The 16,910-nt window shown below is 43.1% G+C and overlaps 1 protein-coding gene across 4 annotated transcripts; it reads left to right on the plus strand.

Annotated features, from left to right (window-relative positions):
- Window positions 1-1,263: 1,263 nt before the first annotated feature.
- UBLCP1 (ubiquitin like domain containing CTD phosphatase 1) lies at window positions 1,264-16,587 on the plus strand. Of its 4 annotated transcripts, none has more exons than XM_035105775.3 (11): window positions 1,264-1,398; window positions 2,598-2,777; window positions 3,749-3,840; window positions 4,939-5,024; window positions 5,112-5,227; window positions 5,486-5,584; window positions 7,135-7,172; window positions 7,480-7,578; window positions 8,456-8,572; window positions 13,497-13,624; window positions 15,533-16,587. In XM_035105775.3, the coding sequence occupies exons 2-11, from the start codon at window positions 2,624-2,626 to the stop codon at window positions 15,558-15,560; spliced, it is 957 nt and encodes a 318-aa protein (XP_034961666.1). In that variant the 5' UTR covers window positions 1,264-1,398; window positions 2,598-2,623; the 3' UTR covers window positions 15,561-16,587. The 4 variants fall into 4 exon arrangements, with proteins under 4 accessions (XP_034961666.1, XP_088518167.1, XP_088518168.1 ...); XM_088662041.1 differs by having other exon boundaries at window positions 1,374-1,987; XM_088662042.1 differs by having other exon boundaries at window positions 1,374-1,546.
- Window positions 16,588-16,910: the final 323 nt, after the last annotated feature.

The following is a 16,910-nucleotide window of genomic DNA, read 5'->3' on the forward strand; positions in this document are numbered from 1 at the left end:
CAAACAAATTGCGAAACTTATCAACTGTCAAAAAATTAACAAGGGTCTAAATTTGAGGCCACCTTTGAGCTTTGTGTCCAAGCCAAATGGTCCCCTTGTCCCTCCTCTGATATGCCCTTACAGGAGTAAAAATAACACCCGTATCCTCCATCATTCATGCCATACCTCTAACTTAGAGCAATATGTGTAAACTATAGCTGCTGTCCAGGGATCTTCTGGTCTAGAATGAAGCAACCACACTGGCTTCCAGATGTTGTTGGACAACAACTCCCATCACTGCAAACCACTGGCTAACCTTGATCTATTCCTCAAATAGTTTCCAGGCATCATTCATATGGCTGGTGTTGAACTTCAAAGCCCTACACCACCTGGAGGAAAGTATTCTTAGTAGTTATGGTGCTTCTCTTCTCTCAGACCTGTATTGTGTTCCACAGACACTAAGCTTCAGACCTAACTCAATGAAGCCCTTTTCATCCCTGAACTACCATTGAGGACTGCCTCTAGAAATGGAGATATCCAAGATTTAATACAGTACTGTCTTGGCTGAGTAACAGCATCCACCTTGAAACGAAAAGTAGTAGCAAAGGCAAGATCCTGCTCTCTCTTTACCCTATTTTATGGATTGGGACCGGCAGGGCATCTGTGAGGGAAATTTAAGCAGGCTGGGTGTTTTGCATGAGCGATTTTTCGATAGAAATCCATACCATTCTACCTGCCCCACGCCCCAGGTTGCTAACTCTGGAATACATTGCAGGGTTATCATAAGGAAAGTTACTTGTAAGGGCATAATCACAGGAAGGCAGCCATCCTAGAGAAGTTTCTGGCGAAGCCTGTGTATACCGGTATGACCTGCTTGGGTCTTAATAAATCGCTGCTGGAAGCTGATACGTATAGAAACTTCTGAAGGGGAGTGGGGAGTCGGTGTATAGATTCCCCCCCCCAAAGGGGCTCAAGATCACACGGAAACCTGTAGCTGCCAGGACCTTGGCTCTCTGTAGGGTGTCTGTCTGTCTGTAGGCTATACTGTAATTTGGGTCCACCCCATCTGGGACTGAGGCAAGACTGGTGCTGCCATGGCACACTGCGGGGCCGTCGTGAGCCCCTCATTCCCTTTTATCTCCTCCCCAATTCACTGAGCCGCCATGACAAGCTCCGAAGGCTCTCCTGCAAGGGGAACTCGGAAATCCCGTCTCTGTGTGGGCGGAGTAGCCAAACGCAAAACCCGGTCTCTCCGCTCTATTTCCCCCCACCCCTCGCTATATCTCTGTGTTGCCATCTGGTCCCCTCGCCACGTCCAGGTTCCCAGAGCGCGAAGTGCTTCCGGTTCGCGCGCCGCGCGAGCTCCGGTCGCCGGGTTCTGCTTCCGGCGCGGCTGGTTCCTGGGACGCTCTCTTGGGGGTGAGGCGGGGCGGCTGCTCCTCTTTCTTCCTTGGGTCCGGCCGGCGCTCGGCGGAGCTGCGGGAGCCCCATGGGCGCAGCCTGCAGGTCTTCCAGAGCGGGGCGCCTTCTCCTCCCTGCCCCGCCCCTCTCGGCCCCGCCAAAGGCTGTGGGTGTCACTCGGGGGGGGGGTTAAACATGGCCAGCAAGGAGCGCCCTACAACCGCCCTCCCCCAAAGCACCTCCAAGGGTCTGCTAGTGGAAGTGCGAGGCCCGGACCCTGTAGAGAGGGCGGCGGTGGAGGGCACCTAATGCAACGCTCCAGACCTCCCTCCCGTGCACACCTGCGGGGAGCGTTTAGGGCGCAGCCCTCGGTGCAGCAGGAGCCTGTCTGCGTCCCTTAACCTATATGAATTGCGCAGCACCTGCTGTTTTACGTAGAGGGCGCTGAGCTTCATCGGAAGGGAAGCCGCCGCGGGACGCGGCTCCTTTCTCCAGTCCACGTGCACGTGGGGAAAAGCAAGTACAGTAACACGTAGTCGTGCCGCTGGAGGATCTAGGCCAGTGTCGCCCACCCCGGCCAGCTTGCAGCAGTGCTGCGGACTTTCAGGCAAGAGGCTTGCCCAGCCCTGCCTCGAGAGGCCAGGGACTGAAGCGTTCAAGGCACTGTGTTTCTGAGCTGTGGCTCCTTTCTGAAGTGGAAGGCTGCAGTTCGCAGAGTTGTGCTCTCCGCACCTCTTAAATATGCAGCAGATCCCCCCCCCCCCAATTAAGAGTTTGGCAATTATGGTGTTCTGAAACAAGGCAGCACACGGTTTTTGAGGCTTGCAGATTATGCAGCCAGGTGGCTGGTGTGGACATGAGCAGGTATTCCTTGGGAATTGGTGTCTTGTTTAGTTGTGTCCGACTCTTTGTGACCCCATGGACCAGACCACACCAGCCACTCCTGTCTTCCACTGCCTCCCACAGTTTGGTCAGACTCATGTTGGTGTCTACCGGGTAGTAATGTAATATATTACTGACTTATGCAGCTTTTTCCTTTGCTGATATGTCTTGACATATCTTCTACAATCTCTTCCAAATTTATACAAAATGTCACAGACGTGGACCACTAATTTGTTCAGAATGTAGCAGCAGTATTTGTTTGGTTTTCCAAGTAGAAGTGAACAGAAGTTAAAATGTTAGAATTCTCTTGACAATCATTTCTTCCTTCCCTATAGGTATATTTTGAACATATGTTAAAAATATGGCTGTCTCTCTTATTATAAAATGGGGTGGGCAGGAATTTTTGATAACCACCTTGTCAGAAGAAGACACAGTGCTGGATCTCAAGCAGTCTCTCAAAGGACTTACTGGAGTGCTCCCAGAGCGTCAAAAGCTTCTTGGACTTAAAGTAAAAGGTAATATTTATTTCATGCTCCACCTTTCTTTCACTGTTTAGTAGGGTTGCAGAAACAGACCTGGTGGTCAAATTGGCCAGCTGCTAAGGTATATCTGCATATCAGTTGCCTCTTGTCCCAGATCCACACTTTCTTCTTGCCTGGTCCATGTGTTAAAATTTTCATGGTGGAGAGAAGACTGACTCCTACACTTGGGGTGGGTCAACTTCAGGCTCCATCATCCTTAATTTCCTTCTCTCTTTCTTTTCTAGAATGACCCACTCATGTGCCTAACACACACTTTCAAAACAAGAATTGAGAATCAGAATATGCAAAACTAATCTGTGTTAAATGATCCGATGTGTGCAGGTGCCAAGGTTTTCCCCAGTCCAGAATTTCTTGCAAGAATTTCTTGGAGGCACCAGGTTGGCCACTGTGAGAATAGGATTCAGCACACTCTTCTAATGTTTTTTTTAATGAATATCAGCAAGTATTAGGTGGCCTGCAAAAAATAGGCTAGGGGTTCACTTTTTGTTGTTGACACTGCACTTCCAGGAGGGGAGTGGGAAGCAGAAAGAAAGAACTCTGGATTGTAACCAGCAAAGTCCTCCTGCTAGCAGAAAGACTTCTGTTTGCTCAATGGGACCTCCTTTCCTTCTTTCTACATATGTCCATGCTAAATCTGTTCCAGTGGGTTGCAGGAACCCCTAGAACACATTTGGGGAGGGGAAGGAGAATAAGGTACGGTACATCAGGGAGCAGGAGAGAAAATCTTACTCTAGGTTGCCAATATCATAGTATTATTCTTGTCTACTCAGAAGTAACAGTCATTGATCTCAGTGGAGTTAACTCGCAGGAGAGTGTGCATAGGATCGTAGCCTAAGATCATAAGTTAGTGTTTTAAAATACAAATCAGATGAAAGGAGAAAGAAATAGCTACAGAGGAAATCACTCATTTTTGCTGAGGAAGCTGTAATCTGTTTATATTGCAGGCAAGCCAGCAGACAATGATGTTAAGCTTGGATCACTAAAGTTGAAACCAAATACTAAAATCATGATGATGGGGACTCGTGAGGAAAGCTTGGTAAAATACATTTTTTCTATTTACAACACACACAAAAACTAATAATTAGAGAAAAAATATTATAATAAGGACATGTAATTGCCTAGAAACAATGTAGGGTTCTGTGTTCATGTGTATGTGTGAGAACAAGCAGTATAATTAATTTTCTGATTAAATGTTAACTAACAAAAAGTTGTTCAAGCCAGAGGTTGGCCTATATGTGGTGTGAACTGAAGGTGTTCCAGGAGGGAAGAGTGCTCATGTGCTCAAATCCTGCTTGCAGGTTTTCCACAGCATCTGGTTGGCTGCCAAGAGCAGGATGTTGGACCATTGGTCTGATCCAACAGGCTCTTCTTACCTTCTTAAATTCCTTTAACCAATTGATTTTCTACCTTCTTGCTACCAAAATAACTGCATTCTTCCAAAGCAGCCAAGAATGTATAGGTTGTTCACGTTTTCTTAATTTACTTCATCCCTGATTCCTCATGTTTATATTTTCCATTTTTGAGGGCTGTCAACTTGATAAGCCACTTTATTCTCTTTATGTATCCTCGTTAAAAAGTATCCGAACTGCTGCTTTAAGCAGTATGTGATGTTTAATTCTAAATGTTGCCCTTTGTTTAGACCAGGCACCCCCAAACTGCGGCCCTCCAGATGTTTTGGCCTACAACTCCCAGGATCCCTAGCTAACCGGACCAGTGGTCGGGGAAGATGGGAACTGTAGTCCAAAACATCTGGAGGTCCAAAGTTTGGGGATGCCTGGTTTAGACAATGCCTTGGCAAAAAGCAAAAATAGTTTCGAAGGGCAGGGGATGAAAGCAGAAGTATATCTCATTTTGTTTTTCTGTACAAGAACTTTCAAATACAGTCATACCTTGGATCCCAAATGCCCTGGAACTTGAACGTTTTGACTCCTGAACGTTGCAAACCCTGAAGTGATTGTTCTGGTTTGCGAACATTCTTTTGAAACCCAAATGTCTGACGGGGCTTCCGCAGCTTTTGATTGACTGCAGGACCTTCCTGCAGCCAATCAGTAGCCGTGATTTGGTTTTTGAACAGATTCCGTTCAACTTCCAAGGTACTAGTGTAAGAAAATACTTTTTCTTACTTTTGTTGTAGGAAGATGTCCTTGGGCCACCGCCTGATAATGAAGATGTAGTCAATGATTTTGACATTGAAGAGGAAGTGGTTGAAGTCGAGAATAGGTGAGTTTTTTTTTGCTGAATAGAGAAATAATTGGCTGGCTTATAAATATGCAACAGCTTCATGTCATTTATATTGTTTGTTTTTAGGGAAGAGAATCTGCTGAAAATCTCCCGCAGAGTTAAGGAGTATAAAGTAGAAATATTGAACCCTCCACGAGAAGGGAAGAAATTGTTGGTCCTGGATGTTGATTATACCCTGTTTGGTAAGTAATGTACTTCATTTTCAAGACATTATTCCCTGGGCCTGGTACCTGCTGATCTTGCGGTTTTGGGCAGCAGACCAGAGAGTTGCTCTCTGGGTATAGGTAGATTCATTTGGGTTCCAGTGCAGTCCTGGGTGCTATGCACATGCTCCCTTGAATGGAGTGTAGGTGTATGCCAGAGCACAGGTAAGGAGAAAAGATGCTGGCATTCAAATAAGGTTTTAAATGACTAATATGAACTGGCTGACTTTCTTCTAGACCATAGATCATGTGCAGAGACCGGGCTTGAGCTGATGAGGCCATATCTGCATGAATTCCTGACATCTGCATACGAAGACTATGATATTGTAATTTGGTGTAAGTTATTTACTTCACAAATTGAAAGTGTTTTCATTATGACTGGAGATGCATTGCTACTTGTGATGTAGGGATCTCTGCTGGAGATGTTGTGGACCTGAGCTGCATCTTTTACGCAATGCTTGATGCTGAACCTTTCTTTTGTATTACATCTCTCAAGCCAGCAATCCTGAGAGGTAGTTTAGGGACAGTCAGCACAGAACCCCTGTGAATGAAAATCAATATTTGATTTAAAATATCCTCCTGAACAACTTGATAAAATACTCTCTGGGGCAAGTACTCTGATTCAGAAAATGGGTTTTGAATCCCTGTTGGTCATAAACATGGGCTGGGATCCAAAGAGCTACTTTAGGTAACCCAAAGCCTTGGGGATGCCTAGTAGACTGATTTAGGGTTGCCAGACTCAATAGAGGACAGGACTTTTGTGCCTTTAATTGCCCTGCTCTCTTTTGAGTCTGGAAACCTTGAAGAGAAACCAGCAGACCCTTTGTTTAATTTCCAAGCAAAGGGTCTGCTGGTTTCTCTTTAAGGTTTCCAGACTCAAAAGAGAGCAGGGCAATTAAAGGCACAGAAGTCCTGTCCTCTATTGAGTCTGGCAACCCTAGACTGATGGTGAAACTTTGCCCTGTTTTAAATGAAGTTTGTCGTGCTGCACTGGGACTCTGTGCGCTACTGTAGGAGAAGTGCAAATCAAAGTCTCCCTTGAGTGTTCGGAGCTAGTTGCATGGTCCCTAGGATCTAGGACATGAGAAGGAAAACACACTTAATGTTGAACCACTTTATTTGACACTTCCCATTTGTTTGTGTTCTTGTTGTACAGAAGTAGATCTAATTCTCCCCTCTGCTCCTCCTTGTGTCAAATTGAGTGGTTGAACAAAGTAATGCTGTATTGCAGCATTTTAAATGCTGTATTTTAAAAGCTTTTTCTTGTTGATGTATTAAACATTGTGTGCTTTTTGTTTCAGCATCCTTACAGTAACTCACACTTAAAAAGAGCCCCAAGGCATCCAGATAACTAAGATAAGCAGAACTCAGATAAATAGGAATACAGTGGTACCTCTGGTTATGAACTTTATTTGTTCCGGAGGTCCGCTCTTAACCTGAAACCGTTCTTAACCTGAGGTACCACTTTAGCCAATGGGGCCTCCCGCTGCTGCCGCGCCGCCAGTGTGAGATTTCTGTTCTCATTCTGAGGTAAAGTTCTTAATCCGAGGTACTACTTCTGGGTTAGCGGAGTCTAACCCGAAGCGTTTGTAACCCGAGGTGTTTGTAACCCGAAGTCCCACTGTACACACACTTACAGTGACATGGTCGTAGCATTAGGATTAGAGAGTGACTCACTGGGCAAATTCATGCAATTGTTGGATGAGCTGCTTGCCATGAATATACGAATGCAGGCAAAACTGAAAAACAGTTCAGATGAGAGGGACGTGTTGCATTGAAAACTAATTTGGAGCCTGCATTCATGAATACCCAGAATAGGATAACATGGTATTAAAAGATGCCTTGAAAATACTTCACTTGAAAATACTATGTTTATTCCCTTTCAGCTGCTACCAATATGAAGTGGATTGAAGCTAAAATGAAGGTAAGCCCGATGTATGAGCTTGTGTGTGTTTTGATTTTCTTGTGTTTTAGAATGTTCTTTGTGTGATCTGCTTCACAAAATGATTCATGTTATTTTAGTCATAGCATAGAACTCTGTTACAAGTGCTAAAATTGGCACGATTAATACTATGGCTTTGGCCCTAAGTTCCCATGAATGCCTCCCTCCTCTCATGGGATGCTCCTACTGGTGACATGCAGAAGGAGAGGCAGATTATAGGAGATTGGTAAACTACAGCAGGGGATGAGCCAGTGTGCAAATTGTCCTTAGGTATTGTTTTTCATTGCAGGAGCTGGGAGTGAGCACCAATGCAAACTACAAGATAACCTTCATGCTGGACAGTGCGGCCATGATAACTGTGCACACACCAAGACGAGGATTAATTGATGTAAGTGTCCTCTTGCCGACCTCTTTTTTCAAGGCAGGAGCATCAGCGCACTGTTCTAAAGTTCAGTGTATGCAATTCAGATTTCAGTACAGTCGTACCTTGGAAGTCAAATGTTCAGAAACCAAAGCGTGGCTTCTGATTGGCTGCAGGAAGCTCCTGCAGCCAGTCGGAAGCTGCAGAAGCCCCGTCGGACATTCGGCTTCCAAAAATAGTATGCAAACCGGAACAGTCACTTCCAGGTTTGTGGCAATTGGGAGCCAAAATGTTTGAGAACTAAGCTGTTTGAAAACCAAGGTATGACTTTATGTTAAAATATAGAATAGGTTCATCACACCAAGAGCCACAGTTCTAAGAGAACTGATTGGCTTTTTGCCACCTGTTGAAGACTCCTCTTTCAACAAACCTTCCAGATATTTTTTATCCCAATATGGTATCTGCACTCAATTTGAAATAGTTTTTATATATGCAATTGTTATATGGGTTTATTGAATTGTGAAATTGCTTTGAGTCACTCCATAGGAAGTGGTTCATAAACAAAATTAATAAGTAAGCATGCCAAGCCATACATATAAAAGAAATACAGCTTGGCTTGCTTGCTGTGCTGGCTGGAGAAACAAGGACTTTCTGCACCAGAATGGGTTGTATCCAGTGAAGTTGTCCTGTTAACTCAAGAGCTTCCCCCAATGCTACAGGACTTTCTCCCTTTCTTCTTCTTGAGTGCTCTCACACCTGCTCCCAAATCTGTTCTGTGGTTTTCCCCATCCCTCAGGAGCACATTTCTGCAAATTATTTTTATATAGTAAAAGCAGAATACTAATGGTAAATTCTGTTGTTGAAATGCTGTTTCACCTGAGGTTTTCTTACTTTACATCTACAGGTGAAACCCTTGGGTGTCATATGGGGCAAATTTTCCGAGTTTTACAGCAAGAAAAATACTATTATGTTTGATGACATTGGGCGAAATTTTCTTATGAACCCACAAAACGGACTAAAGGTAATGTTTAGCATTATTTTATAAATGTCAGCTTACCTAGTATGGAGTGTTAGGGGAGGGGTAATACCTCTGGTAGGGGAGAGGTCATGCTCCTTTTGGGGTTGTTTATCCACCTTCGCTCCTCACCCCGCACTCAGCTCTCACCTGTGGCTCCTTGAAGCTGTCGGCATGTGAAGGTGTCCACAGCCCAGCTAATCTCTTGACTGGCTGGCTAAACCAGGTAAGGTAGCCAATGGGTCTCAAACCCTTGGTGAGTTAGGGACTTCCCCTGCATATGAAGACAGGCTCCAGCGGATTGAGCGGATGAGACTGATAGTGGGTCCATTGTCTCTTGAGATGGATGCCAACAGCCTAGAGGAAGAAAACTCAAGTGGGTTGAAATTTGAGAAATTGTGCCAATGGAATGTGTCTTTGATCCTATGTGCACTACTGCTGGTTGGGTGGCAGGTCACTGTTGTACCAACATGCCAGTATCTGTATTCCTCACTGCACCATCTTGATTGCAGCACTTCCCACATTGTTGTATGGAAAGAATTATTCTTCAAATGAATATTTTCTATTGGTTGTGCTGACCATCCCTTTCTTCACAGCTCCATGCACACAGTTCGGCTATTGGATTTTGGCCATTATTTGGAATTGCTTTGACCTCGGGGGTTGTGCCACTCACCCTTTGGGATTATCATATATTTGTGATCTTAGATCACCCTCCAAGGAGCTGAGAGCCAATGTTTTTGGCTTCACAATCAGCCTATGAGGGAGCTTGAACTGAGAGAGCCTGACTTTCCAAAGATACTAGATAAAGTTAAAAGCCAAGTTAGTGTTTGAATTTCTCTTATCCAGCCCCGCCACTGCACCGCATCATTCCTATGATGAACCTACAATGGTCTTTGGAAGCTCCCCCCCCCCAATGCCCCAGTGCATGTGAAGACAAGATGTTTTGTAGTGATCTGGCAGTTGCTTATCAAAGTTTTGATGGGGGGGGTATTTAAGACAGCTAGAAATAAGTTGAAATAAAATAAAAAAAATCCTTCCAGTAGCACCTTAGAGACCAACTAACTGTCATTGGTATGAGCTTTCGTGTGCATGCACACTTCTTCCCCAAAGATCTTGGCAGATACAGAAGAAGTCCCAACCCCATGTCATAAGGGGGAAAGTATTATTAGAGTAAGAACTAGTCATACCAGTTACAAAGATTTGTAGTATAGCAGTACATGCAAATATAGATTTCTGCATGACACTGTATTGGTGGTTTAAAAGCATCAACTAAAGCCCTGAGTATAAGACCAATTGCAGTCGTTAACAGTCGTCAACAGGTTTACCACACCTATCAGCCAATCACTCATTCCCACCACCCTTCTGAGTAATACCCCTCCCCACCCTCTCACTATATAGAAGGGTCTGGTGACTTTTGTTTCAGTGTATCTGAAGAAGTGTGCAGGCACATGAAAGCTCTTACCAATGATAAACTTAGTTGGTCTCTAAGGTGCTACTGGAAGGAATTTTGTTTCAACTATGGCAGACCAACACGGCTACCTACCTGTAAGTAGAAATAAGTTGTCTGCAAAAATGTAGGCAATTTGTGCTTTAGTACCTAGACTAAAGGTATAATGTAAAATAATGGAAATCTGAAGGCATACTGTTTAGCATTCATATTATAAGATGCTTAGGGTGTGTCCAAAGCATTTCACATTATCTCAGTAGTTGACTCCTGCCAGGTAGTACTATCATCCCCATATTGCAGGCAGACATGTGCTTGCATAACCACTTGTCTAAGGCCATTCATTCAGTTGATGACAGGCAAGAGTTAACTAAGGAGCTTCGCATCTCAGTCTCTTACTGAGGAGCCCTGTGTATGCCTACTCAGACGTGGGTCCCCATTTAGACCAGTAGAACTTGCTCCATGGCATCTTAACTGCTATTCTGCAGCAGCCTTCCTGTTTATACCATTGTGTTTCCATTGGTAACTATTTTCCCTTTTTATGACATCAATGACAAGGTGGCAGCAGAATATTGTTGCTTTTGCTGTAATGGCAGAGGCCTCTGCAGGGACCTGTCAGAAGTATTACAGACCACGAGAGAAATGTAGCCTGAATGAACTGAAGGGACAGCATGTACCCATTCTGAAATGGTTGTCAACAAAGTTACATGTCAGTGTCTCCCCCCCCCCCCCCCGCCTCCCAAACATCTTGGTGTTTTTGGAAAATGTTTGTCCTGGAAAAGACATCTGGCTGTTGTGGTACAAGCGTTGCCCTTTGTAAAGTCTCTCTGCTTCTTGAGAAACGGTGACAGATGAGTGGAAATTGCTTTAAAAGTGCTGTTCAACTAGATGGAGGCTTGATGGAGTGCACCACTGACAGAGCGGTATCATTGCCTCCCCCTGGGAAAAGAGAGCCGGTGCGCTGCAGCTCAGACTTTTATTGACAGCAAGACAAATTGGAGGTGACCGTTTATGAGAAATGCTGCTGTATAAGGAATCGAGATCAGATGTTCTACCAGAGGCAACAGAATTTAATCAGCCATTCCACATGGGATTAACTTATTGTCCGCAAGCCTTTGATAAATGTGACAAGTGGTGCTTGGAATGAGCTTTAGAAGCCTCTCAGAAGGACGTGGTCCCCACTGTAGGCTACGGTGACAAAGATAACATCAATTGTCTCTCCAGCTTAGTTTTTGTGTACCTAGAAATTAAGTATGCACAGAGTGCTCTTTATTTCCTTTTGGACAGAGTTTTGGGATAAACTGAAGCCTGAAACAATGGACTGTCTGGCAGAGCGCATGCTTTGCTTATGGAATGACCCAATTCAGTCCCTGCCATCTCCAGTTAAAAGGATATTGGGTGGTAGTTATGTGGCAGACCTTTGCCCTGGCTTTTGGCAGCCACTGCCACTCAGAGTAGATAACAAAGGTTATGTTGCTGTTTTGGCCTCTCTTACCTTGGAGTAAGCACCATTGAATTCAATAAGACTTCTGAGTAGACATGGTTAGGATTTTTGCTGTTAGCTCAGCATATTGTATTAATTTACATGACCCTTAACAACTTTGGTTCAGGATACCTTAAAGACTGCCTGATCCCTGAGATTTTCATGGGACTCTCTATTGGTGATCTCCATGATGCAGGTGCATGCCTCATATCGACCAGGAGCTATGCACCCAGTACTGTAGTTCCAACTGTGGAACTCCCTCCCAGATGAGATAATAGCAGTCCTCCTCTCCCTATTGACTTTCAGGCACTTGATGACCTTTCTATCCCAGCATGCTTTTGATCAAGTCATATGAGTCCTATTTTACTTTTTTTTTTACTTGTGGTTGTTATTTTAAACTACTTATTATATGACAGGTGCATTTTTTTTAATTGATCTGCAAACTGCTTAGGTTATCTGTCATGAAAATAAGAAGTTATGAGTGCATCATACTATCTGATATCCTTATAATTTCTAAGATTCCAGGTTGGGTTCTTACCATGTAACTAAGCTTAAGTATGTAGAACTGAGACAATCACATATTCCTCCCCTGTCCTCTTCTTCTGTTTCCCTTGTGTCACATTTTCGGTTGTAAGCTCCTCGGGGAACAGGGCCAGGTTCTTGTACTCTGTAGATAGATAGATAGATAGATAGATAGATAGATAGATAGATAGATAGATAGATAGTATTCTTAATGGAAGGTGCCTGGGATTAAATCTTAGATCTTCTGCACCCAAAGTATGTGATCTGTTACTGGGTAAAAGGCACACCTGTTGCCTTTGTATCTTTAAAGTTTGCTGCGCAAATTTCACTAACTGTCGTGTTCGTGATTAGTCACAGTCAAGCTTCCAATCAGGGTACTTGACAGGCTACTCTCCATTTTCTATTGGGAGACAGCAGTTGACAGTGCTGAGTGGGTTTTTTAGTGGATGATGAATGCATGGTGCGTATTTTCTTCTTTCCGCAATGGGAGACTGTAGTTTTTAAGACTGGAAGAAACACCATTCTTTGTATAGGTCCTAGAAGAGAGGGCTGCATTTGGGAGACTGCCTTTCTTCCTGGCAAGCGAGATCAAGAGAAGCCAGCCCTGCCTCCTAGAAACAGAGCAGAGTGCTTCTGAAGATGGCAGGGAGAGGAGTAGAATGCCATGTAGAGGTCGATGTTGGAGGATTGGAGGTGCTGGCACTAGTGGATTAGGAAGGAAAGAAGCAAGATCTGCAGGTGTGAAGTGAGACCACTTCTCACCACCCTCTGACTTTTTAAATGTGTGGACATACTGATGCATCTGCCTATGGCTATGCTGCAGTAGAAAAATTACATGTTTTACTTTTAGAGTGGCTTTGCATTTAGGTGACACTGTATGAATACGGTAATTATACATGAATAGTATTCTTCATGTTTTCCCCATATAATAACTTCCTTGTGTAATATATAGAAGCCGTAATGTAAATTCTCAAAATACAGCTTGCCTGTGTTGTGAGTTCATGTTCACATGGAGGCCTGATTGTCTCTTTGAAGTAAAAAGAGCTTTTGCTAGTTTGTTTTTAGCAGTAAGTATCCTGCAACAAGGAGAAAGTTGCCCTTGAGTTCAGCAGCTGCTATGCTGCGATGTATGTTGCTAGAAGCACCTCAGTAGTTCATAAAAACATTATTTGCAAATACTCTGAAAGGTTGATTGTTTGAGCTACCGCGTGGATATGAATAGGACATGGGGGGAGGACAAAGTCCATTTGCAAATAATATTCTGGGCTTTTAGAGTACACTGCAGGTCTCTGCAAGAAGGGAGGGATGGAGCCTCCCTGGCAAGTAGGATGGAACCAGAGAACTGAGTCAAAGGGTCAGGTTCTTAGACAGGTTCTTACAATATTATCTGCTCAACAAATGCTAGCATGTTAAGTTTGGGTATGTTCTCTATTTTTCTCTTTAAGATATGTATCATTTACACCTGGTTTCTTTCTCAACAGATAAAACCCTTCATGAAAGCACATTTAAACAGAGATAAGGATAAAGAGCTTCTAAAACTTACTCAGTATCTCAAGGAAATAGCAAAATTAGACGACTTTTTGGAGTTGAACCACAAACACTGGGAAAGGTAAGGGTGAAATGCTGTTCTTGTTCAGCATTGTGCTTCAACAATATCAAATTTTGCTTCCTGCTGGCCCAATCAGAACTGATAGCAACTCCATTAGCAGAGGTGCCTGAATTAGTGTCAGTTCAATTTGTTAGCAATTTTGTCTATGACCTTTTCATATGCAAATGTTTAGGAAAGTGACAAAGACAATACCATAGCAGGGTGGGATCACCATAAAAAACACAGTAGCCAGTATGTCTGCAACCAGGGCTTCCCTACTTACATATAAAACAAATAGTCCCAATGACCTTGGTGGAATCTACTTGCTGACTCAGGCTAGAGAAGTCTGTGCTTCTCAAAATTCTGCTAACTGCATGCATTGTACGTGGCTTGGCAGTCTTGGCTCTGTACTTGAGATTTAACTGCAGTTGACTCCAATGAAAATGCATACCAAGCATTTTCACTTGGAGAAGGAGCTAACATTAAGGCATTTTCCTTGAGAACTGGACCATAGCTCCTCCTTCAGTCAGAATGCTTCTAAACTTTGGACCACCAAAGTTTTTGTTCCTTTTCCCATTGTGGTGTGAAGGATTTGACCTTAGGGATCTCGGTTAGATCTCTGTATTCTTATGTATAGGTAAAAGGTTAAGGACCCCTGGACAGTTAAGGTAAATGGCGTTTCCGTGCGCTTCTGGCTTCTGTCACTGTGTTCTGTTGCGCCAGAAGCAGTTTAGTCAGGTGGGCCACATTATTATGTATACAGGAGGGTTGAATTGTGAACCAGCTCTACTTTTTAAAGACTCTTTGTAGGTAGAGTGTGCAACATGTTTACTTTAGAGCAGGTGTGCCTGACATAAAGTAATGCAGCCTTCTCCAACCCTGCAGGTGATGTTAAGGCTCCAACTCCCATCAAACCCAGCTAGCATGGCCAATAGACAGGAGTGATGGGAGGTGTAGGATGAAATACCAGGTTGGAGAAGGCTTTGTGAATAGACAAACCTTTCAGGACTATGAAACCAGCACCAGGCTGTAGTTTAGAAGGCATCTGTGCTAGGGGTTGATCTTTTGAGTCCTGCAAACTGACTGGTGTTCAGTCCAGATCTATGTGCTGTGTTCCCTATTAAGATCACCTCCTGATAACTTTACTTTGACATTTATTTGTTGGAAGCTCAGAAATTAGAGGCAAGAAGTTGGTCATAGACATTAAAAGCGCAACTGGGGTAATCGGCTGTTGATGTGTGACTCACACCTGCTCTCCAAAGCAATATTATCTGGTCTTGATGGTTCTAGTAATCAGGCTGTGGTTAAAAAAATGCCTAGCACTTCACTCAGAGTCGTGAGTGTGAACATTCACATTCATCTTACAACATACTTTCTTATGTCACAGTTGCTAAAGTAACTGATAACTCCTGATAACACATGCTCAAGGTATGAATCTGAGCAATTTGGACATGATTTAGGCACTTTAACAATTTGCCCTCTTTTTGAGTGCGTACTGCTTTCCCTCACCAGCTATAAATTTCAGAATGCTATTTAGACATCCCCGTCAAGATCTTTTGAGAGAATTTTTTTATGCCCATAGGTTTGTTTTACTGATTGGATCTTAACAACAAGTGAAAGATTTGTGCTGATACTTTAGAATATTAATATGTGCTACTGCTGAAAAATGCTCTCTTAAAATTCTAGGGCATATGAGCAGTGCATATTGCCTAACCTTTTTTATAATTTATTTATTTACTCCTGCTACCCATTCAGTAGAGGAGGTATTGAAAGATGAGGAAGTAAACTAGGATAGTACTATGAATACTTTCAGAATATCGAGAATCTATTGTATCAGTAATTCCATATGTTTTAAATGCACACCATTGTATATGGCCCTGCATATGTCGAAATATATTATAAATGTTTTATTTTTGGCTTTTTCTTCAGGTACCTTTCAAAGAAACAAGGACAGTAGCTTTGTTTTGTGACATTGAAACCAGGCGGAACATAGAGACCCTTTGACCTTTTCTCTTGTGTAAGCTAGAATAAAGTAGTGCTGGACACTGACTTAACCACCCGAACAAATGCTTATACCTGGTCTTCCCGTTGGTTTGCTCTGGGGTCTCTCTGTCTCTCTTCTGAAGATCGCCACTAACAACTGAAAGGGAAAATCATTTGCTTTCCCCTTCCTCCCTTGCATTTATCTCTGGGGTTACTATTTAAAAAGCAATGTCATTTGTACTGCTACTGTAATATCCCCAAAACTTTAAAGACCACATTGTTTGGAAATGGGGTGGAAACCCCCCAACGTTCAGACCAAAAAGAAGAAGAAAATTCCCCAACCCAGATATTTACTATGGAGCCAGTTTGTTTTTTCTGCATTCTCAGTTCTAGAAACCATTTCCCCTTCCCTGTTTATGGTATTTAAGTCAATGAACTATAAGATGTCAAATTATGTATTATAGTATGTCAAGTGTTCCTTTTGTACAAAACAGTTTTAAGGATGGAAAGCACCACTAGAGGGCGAAGATACCTTCATATGTGGATTGTGATAATAAAACTGTTATGACTGGAGAGAAGAGGAGGGATTTGAAAACAAAACCTTTTAATGCTTGGTTGAAAAGCATTCCTTTTGTTTCGTTTTTGTTTAACAACAACAAAATCTAACCAGAGTAAAGGTTTAAACCTGAAAAGAGCTAAGAGCCTAATTCCTTAAAGCATGAACATTAGCTGTTCTGTTCTTGTTAAATCTTGTCAGGATACAAGCTCTTTTACTGGCAATATTCAGCCACAGCTGTTCTAAAGTGTCACTTGTGCTGCTTCAACCTGCACTGTGGAATTCTGATGCACCTGCTGTCTCGCGTCCCTTATCATGCCATTCTTGTATTTGAAAGCAGATTGCTCCTTTCAAATAAAGATAGCATATATTGTTCTAAAGGAACTATAGCAGGTGTGCTAATAATGATGATGATGATAATAATAATAAATGCCTTTTCTTAAAAGCTGTGTTCCATTGTTTTCTCAAGCTTCAATACAAACAAGGCCCCGAGTCTCATTCTCTACCGAGTGAGCTATCCATACCCTGCATTTATGTCACTTTTGATTCCTGAATGGATGTATAACAAAGTATGCGGTGTGTATGTGATTTGCTTCCACTATCCAGAGGGTTTAAGAGGGTTTGGAATGGATTTTAGTCCTTATATCTGCTAAGATAGCATCTCTGATGGAAAGTCCCACTTCAGTTGTAAAAAAATTCACCTTCTATTCTTTAGAGCTGCTGAGAAGCTGAATAAGGAGTTCTCAAGGAGTGTTTTATAGGACTATT

The sequence above is a fragment of the Zootoca vivipara genome, chromosome 2, assembly GCF_965207765.1.
Source record: "Zootoca vivipara chromosome 2, rZooViv2.hap1.1, whole genome shotgun sequence".
NCBI classification, from domain to species: Eukaryota; Metazoa; Chordata; class Lepidosauria; order Squamata; family Lacertidae; genus Zootoca; species Zootoca vivipara.

What these genes read in the sequence shown, in the direction of transcription:
- UBLCP1 (XM_035105775.3), top strand. Translation starts at nt 2,624, where the DNA reads ATGGCTGTCTCTCTTATTATAAAATGGGGTGGGCAGGAATTTTTGATA. An exon ending in GTGGTTGAAGTCGAGAATAG is followed by an intron (nt 5,025 to 5,111) that starts GTGAGTTTTTTT and finishes GTTTGTTTTTAG; the next exon opens with GGAAGAGAATCTGCTGAAAA. An exon ending in TGTTGATTATACCCTGTTTG is followed by an intron (nt 5,228 to 5,485) that starts GTAAGTAATGTA and finishes ACTTTCTTCTAG; the next exon opens with ACCATAGATCATGTGCAGAG.